Source organism: Otolemur garnettii, unplaced genomic scaffold, assembly GCF_000181295.1.
Source record: "Otolemur garnettii isolate 467f Iridium unplaced genomic scaffold, OtoGar3 scaffold00128, whole genome shotgun sequence".
NCBI classification, from domain to species: domain Eukaryota; kingdom Metazoa; phylum Chordata; class Mammalia; order Primates; family Galagidae; genus Otolemur; species Otolemur garnettii.
In genome coordinates, this window is record NW_003852523.1 from 748,906 (window position 1) to 756,162 (window position 7,257).

The 7,257-nt window shown below is 45.1% G+C and overlaps 1 protein-coding gene across 1 annotated transcript in view; it reads right to left on the reverse strand.

Moving 5' to 3' along the window:
• The window catches only part of DSCAM (DS cell adhesion molecule), a gene marked incomplete at its 5' end in the record, with an annotated part of 730,460 nt that overhangs the window by 593,701 nt on the left and 129,502 nt on the right, over window positions 1-7,257 (reverse strand). Inside the window, one exon of the mRNA XM_012810262.1 lies at window positions 6,789-6,935. Coding sequence (XP_012665716.1) covers window positions 6,789-6,935 — 147 coding nt within the window. The remainder of the gene's footprint in view (window positions 1-6,788; window positions 6,936-7,257) is intronic.

Genomic DNA, 7,257 nt, shown 5'->3' on the forward strand with positions numbered 1-7,257 from the left:
ATAAATATGCCCACTCCATACACAGACCACATACGTATGCCCACACCACACACACTCCACACATAGACCACATACGTATGCCCACACCACACACACTACACACACACACCACATACGTATGCCCACACCACACACAGACCACATATGTATGCCCACTCCACACACACTCCACACACATACCACATACGTGTGCCCACGCCACACACATACCACATACGTATGCCCACGCCACACACAGACCACATACGTATGCCCACACCACACACACTCCACACACAGACCACATACGTATGCCCACGCCACACACAGACCACATACGTATGCCCACGCCACACACACTCCACACATAGACCACATACGTATGCCCACACCACACACACTCCACACACAGACCACATACGTATGCCCACGCCACACACACTCCACGTGTGGTTCCCAAGTTTAAGAAGAGAGCTGCTTTCTCTCGGGAGGCCCGTGGCCAGCAGACCTCCCTCTCACTGAGCCTGCCCATTCCCAGTGTCATGCAGTCCCCTCCTGTGCTGTCAATGGTCAGTACTTAATTACTCTCAGCCATGGAGTGACAAGTAAGTGCTGATCTAGTGAGAAAGAGACTTACCGTATAGCACAGTTAATAGTTTGAAATAGAAAAAGCCCAAGGCCCTGACCTCCTGTGCACCTTCACGTGGAGCACATTGTGTTTTCTCACTCTCAAAAATATGGTGTGGTGAGAAGTCCTACATCTGTCCACCCATCAAAGTCCAGCCTGGGGTTGACGTACTGTGCTAAGAATGATTTCCAGTGTTTGAAATAGTGTTTCTATTTACCAAAAGTCAATATAAGTCAAAGATTAGATGATAGATAGATAGACAGATAGATAATTTTAAAAGTTTCTCTTCCATTTCCACTTGGTCCTTGCATCTGTATTTGGTGAATGTTGAAGAAATGCTTCTTTAATTCTGCAACTCCCTGGTTCTTTTGAAATCAAAGATGAGCCTTCCAGGTGACTCTGTGCAATTTGAGGGCAGGCCTGGGACCCAACAAGGTAGCAACTGGAACAGCTAAGGAGCAGACGACTTTGCAAATGCTCAGTGACTACCAGTGAAATTAAAATAGAATTGCCTTAGAGAAGGGAAAGGTCAGCTTCTGTAGTAGGAGAACACACATGTGCTGACAGCCCCCCGACAGCACAACCCTCATGTCCCCCCAAACTGTGCTCTTTGTCTTCCAAGCAGTCCAGATAGCATCCAATCTGCTATTAGCATGGATTTGCAGAAACATGTTTAGGGAAAACCTTGCCTAATCTGGTTGACAGTATCTATAATTTAATTGTTTCCCCCTCTCTAAATTACAAATGAAGATTTTCTTAAATCATCACAGTCTGTTCTGAAACCTTCCCAACTTCTCCCAGCAAAATCACTTGTGTGTGTGTGGTGGGTTGCTGTGGCGTCTGCCTTAGCACTAACACACCAGCAGCGACAGCATAGGAACGTCTCCGCACTCCTTACAGGCAGAAGCCATCTCTGCGGGGCTCTAGGCAAGGACTGCTTCTTAAAGCCTAGGTCCTGTGTCATCTCTGGTGCCCAGACAGAACTACAGCACCCGAGAACCAGGGCAAATGTTTCACATAAAGCACTAGGCTTCTGTCCTTTGATACTTCACGTGGACAGAAAATTGTTCGCTTTTCCTCAAAACACATCGAAAAAGATAATCATCCTTGGACCTGCGTTCATTGATCTTAAGAGATAAAATTATCCATGAGTCAACAGTAATAGAGGTATTCAGATAGGAAATAACGTAACAAAAAATTGGGCCAGCGCTAAAGAGGGAGGCAGTTTCTCTGGGAACAGTAAAATGTTTGCTTTTTCCATTTTCCAAATCCGGTTACCCTTGGGCTGTGTCTTTGATGTTAATGTAGCTGAATCCCTGGTGAGATACTCACAATTTTATCAGAAGAAACAGAAACAGAACCCTGGGCTCGCTTATTGTGCGACCCTAATCGGGAAGAAACTCACAACAGGCCGTCAAGGGAAACCCGAACACACAGCTGGCATCATTGTTCCCTGGCAGGACGGTGGCTGAGTATCTCAGCATCAGCAGTCACCCCCAGAGCACACTGCTATCCACACTACTCTGCTTTTATTGGGCAACATTAATTTTCTGATGTTTTAAAAGGCTTTCACTGTGGCTTGAAGCAAGAAAAGAAGGGATAAGGACGTCTAAAACTCACAGAGACACATCGAGGCTGTTGGCTTTCCTGGCCCGCTTGAGTGAAGTAAGAAGCCAGTAGGTCAGGACGTGCATGCTAACTGCCCACTGGATGGCGGGGTGCGCCTGTCCCTCGGGGCCTTCTCTCAGCAGTGTGCTCGCTGTCATCCATCCTGCCAGAGTCCCCAGGTGAAGGGTAACCACACAGGAAGGGCGCAAGCAAGGCAGTGGAGGAGCATCAGACAGTAGGACCTTTTCTTCCTTTGGGGGACTACGAGTCTCCCACTTTCTGGCTGCTGGAGTGTTCTTTCAAAGATCACTCACAACAGCTGAGCTCACCTATGCCCTTGATATCGGCGCCCTTGTGACCTCCTGTGACAGAGGTGCGGGACTTGACTCCTGAGTCCATGTGCAGGTGGACTGAAGCTCCCCCACCCCCCAGGAAGAAGTGAGTGCCGGACCTAAATGGTAATAGGCTCGGGGAAGCCACCACCAGGATCTGTGCAGATACTTCTTGCCCTGACAAGACTGGGTAAGCAACCCAGTCGCTTAACAAAGATAAAAGACAAAACAGCAGTAAGACATGCTAATAGAAACCATTTGTTCATTTTTATAGGAAACCACTAAAATTTGTAATTATTTTTTGGGTTGAAAAAAATATATAGAAAAAAATATCTGTTTACCCTAGCCAAGATTTTCAGAGTCCCTGGCCTAGAGATTCTCATTCATCTGTTCAAAGCAGGCCTTTGCTGTCCTGGCCACCTCCAGGGATGCTCCTGACCCTCCAGGCTGAGCACCCAAGATCTGGGACAGCCAAGCCCCACTCTGAGCAAGCAGCTTCCTGCCCAGCACGGGCCACAGCCTATTCCCCATCTCCCAGCTGTCCTTAGCCAGCTGCCCTCCCCTGCACCAGCCCCAAGCTCACTGTGCCGGGCGGGGATCCACACACAGTCAAGATCTCATGGCTGAGTCAGCAGCTTTTCTCCATAGGGAGAATTCACAACTAAAGTAAGGGACAAGTTCCCACCAGATCCCAGCAGGCTGAGACGTCTCTGTAATACGCTGGGTGCTGACCATACCTAGGAATAAATCTGAACTAGCTCAAGAGGAGACACAGGGTCTATCGCTTCATTTACAAAGCAGAGGCCAATCAACCTTTTCCAGATCCTCTGCTGTGCCTACAGCTGTCAGGATGTCTTTCTCAGAGCTCAGGGCTAATTCAGAAAAGGCCCCCATTCCTGGGCCTCTGTGCTGCTCATCCCCAGAAGCCCAGAGTCTCCAGCGCTTCCCCTTAGCAGCTCAGCAAGCACAGAAAAGGGAGGTCCCAGGGCCTCCTCTCAGTGCCCCGCTCAGCCCGCCACTCAGGTAGATGACAGAGGAAGGCTGACCTCCGCTCTCCCCTGTGCCCTGTCCTGGCCACCAAAGAGAAACATAATCCTGCTCCACTTAAACATCTAAAAATTTATTTATTAAGATTCCCAATGTTTTTAACCATCTGTCACCTCCAGTGACTCCCTGACCTCCTTCCCTGGAAGTTTTGATGGGTGGAGTTCAGATACCAGGAACATGGTCCAGCTGAGGCAGGGAGCAGCTGCAAGTTGTATTATAAGGCTCAGCTTCCAGACTTCTGCTTACAGATTGTGACACTATTCGGGGCCCTGCTGTCATTTACAAGGTCATTTTTAATTATAGTTCTAATAGATTCAGATTGAATAAAATCTCAATCCCTCCCTCTGCCTCTCTCTGGATTACTTACAAACAGACCTTGCTTCTGATGTGTTCCTCGGTAAGATCAACACTTGTGCTGTATTTGTTTTCTAGATGTGATTGTAAAGAAGAGAAAAAGAAGCCAAGTGCTTAGCCAGGACACATGTGGTAGCTTTTAAAATTTTACCCAAAGATGAAGCTCCAATGCTTGACTGGGGCAGGGACCTGGGAGCTCATGGTCCCACCAACAAGACACAAACTGCACATTCTCTATGCCAGCATCCCCTCCACCTGCCAGATACAAAAATTCCTTTTTCTATTTAATTAGGTTCACATTGGAATGAAGAAAAAATAAAGTCTACTCACATAGATCACAAAAAGGTAACCCCTACACATGGGTCTAATTAAAGGTGTCCATAAAACAGAACACACATTACCCTAGTTAGATAGACTCGTGTGAGTATATAAACCTTTCCGGCAAACATTCCCATTTCCCACTCAGGTAGATCCTATCACCTAGGTAAATCCTTGGATTCTCCAGTCCTATTTCAGGTCTTAAGCTTACTGTTTTCAATATTCTAAGTCAACACATTGTGGAGATTAATCAACATAACAGCAAGGAATTTATTATTCACTGAAGTATGAGGGGTTCAGAATTCAGTGTAAAGACAATATTTTTAAAAAACTAAAAGCTTCCATTACATGTAACAGTCTGTTACACCCCAGATTCCTTTAACCTCCATTTCTTAGGGTTAAATTTAAACCTTGTCTTATAATTGTATGCAGGTAAATCTCTATTCTGATTCCTGCAGTCCTATTGCAGGTCTAAGAAGAACCATTTCTTGTTCTCCCCTCCTTTCAGGCACATGCCCCATGGAAATCAGACCTGGCCCTGAGACTTCCTTTGGCCAATGAAATGTGAACAGAAATGACATGTGCCGACTCCAAGGGAAATGGTGGGAGAAGGCTGGAGATTCTCTCACACTTCTGCCAGGGCAACCCCTGAGGCTGTGAGTTTGGATGGCAGTTTTATAAGATGGGGGGCCTCCATTGGCTTGGGCTCCTGAGTTTGGGGGATTAAAAATATAGCCCGAGGGTGGTGCCCGTGGCTCAAAGGAGTAGGGCGCTGGCCCCATATACTGGAGGTGTTGGGTTCAAACCCAGCCCCGGCCAAAAACTGAAAAAAAAAAAAAAAAGAAAAAGAAAATACAGCCCCAATTCTCCCCCTCCCTCACCATATAACTTTGAGGACCCTCTTACTAAGCTTAGATGACTGTTATCAAATCTCTGTACCTGTCATTAAAATGGACCCTGAGGAAAGATTAAGATCATTGAACTTTGAGATTTAGCAAATTGTATACAGGCAAATCTCTATTCTGATTATTGCAGGTCTTAAGCTTACTGTTTTCAATATTCTAAGTTAACACATTATAAAGATTAATCAACACAGCAAGGAATTTATTATTCATTAAAGTATGAGGGGTTCAGAATTCAGTATAAAGACAATATTAAAAAAAACTAAAAGCTTCCATTACATGTAACAGTCTGTTACACCCAGATTCCTTTAACATGCTTTAATGACAAAACATTTCAGTTTTGATTTGGATCTTTTAAATTGGCTTCTAGTCTTTCCAGTACAGTAACCTAGACTCTCCAGCTAACCAATAAGCTGAAAAACAAAACACGATGGCACCATGAGTATTAAATTCCAAATTCTTCTCTCTGTAAGTTGATAAAATGTTGCTTCATCAAGAATTACGTTAAAATTCATGTTGTGTGTGTGTGTGTGTGTGTGTGTGTGTGTGTTCATGCTCACACCTGAGTGCCTGGAGACTCAGAGAGAAAAGTGACTATTCACACCCCACCTGAGAACACAGACGATGCTCACCACAGTTCTCTCCCCAAAGCATCCAACACATTTTCAGAGATGCTACCGTCCTCTCCTGGGATGTGTAAAACAGGAAACCAAGCACCACGCCGACAGTGACCACCCCAGGTCAAAGTGCCGAGCAAGAAACCAACTTCAATACCATCAGAAACAAAGAACCCCATTTATTAGGGTTAAATTTAAATCTCATTTTTTCTGGATGCCAAATATAAACCAAGAAATTACTCATGTGCAAATAAATATTTCAGTGCTGACTATGTATTCTTCACAGAATCTTCACGAAACAGGTCAGTCTGGAGCTAGTCGTGAGTATTGAGTCTCTGTGTTCAATCTCTTTTTAAGCTGCTGTCACACAACTTTCATTACTATTACTTTATAATTTGTTCTAGCACATCATTCTCCCTTACTTTTCTTTCTAATTTCCTTTAACATTGTTCATTTACTTTCTTAGCCTTTAAAAAAAATGAATTATATAAAGTATCATACTGGCATAATAATTTCAATGTATTAATATTTAAGTCTCTTATAAGAATGTCTGGAATAATGAGAGAGAGAGAGAGAAAGGTCAGAGATAGCAACATAACTCTTAAAACATTAGAAATGGCTAAAAGGGCCTGGGATGGAGCTTCCGTTGTTTCAGAGTATCAGTCATGTGTACCCAGGAGGTCTTTCACAGACACACAACATGACTTAGTTTTTAGAAGCAGAAGTAAAACCATCATTTCCTCCTAGAAATTAACATAATGGCCATATTTATACCACGAGTAACACATATGTATCTAGCAGTCAATTTGCCAAGCATATCCAAATTGAGCCATTGTAAACCAATATACAAGCCTTGTATCAGGTTTATTTATAAAACAGCATCAACCTTTAGGAAACCAATTCTTAATCATAATGGATACATAGATGGAAACCCGATTCCTCCACTGAAACCCCCTTTTTGGAAGGTAAGCCCGGCACCTTGCAGGGGAGACGCAATGCCTACCTGAGACAAGTGAAACAGTGTCTTTCTCCCATGAGATGACAGTGATGTACGCCTCCACCGAGGAGGGGATAATGCACTTGAAGACCGCGACATTGCCTCTCATGGTTTTCTGGTCCTCCACACGGACTGTATAGGGCTCCCGTAAAACTGCAAGGCAAGAAGAGGACCCTGGGTGAGGCACAGTGGGCAGGCTCGTGCTGAGTGTACCTGTCATAGCTCACGCAGGGCAGGGTATACAGACCAAGGGTCATGCTGAGCGTATCTGTCATCATTCACGCAGGGTGGGGTATATATACTGAGGCTCACCCTGAGCGTACCTGTCATCACTCACACAGGGTGGGGTATATATGACAAGGCTCACCCCGAGTGTACCTGTCATTGCTCACGCAGGGCGGGGTATACACACCAAGGGTCATGCTGAGCGTACCTGTCATCATTCACGCAGGGTGGGGTATATATGACAAGGCTC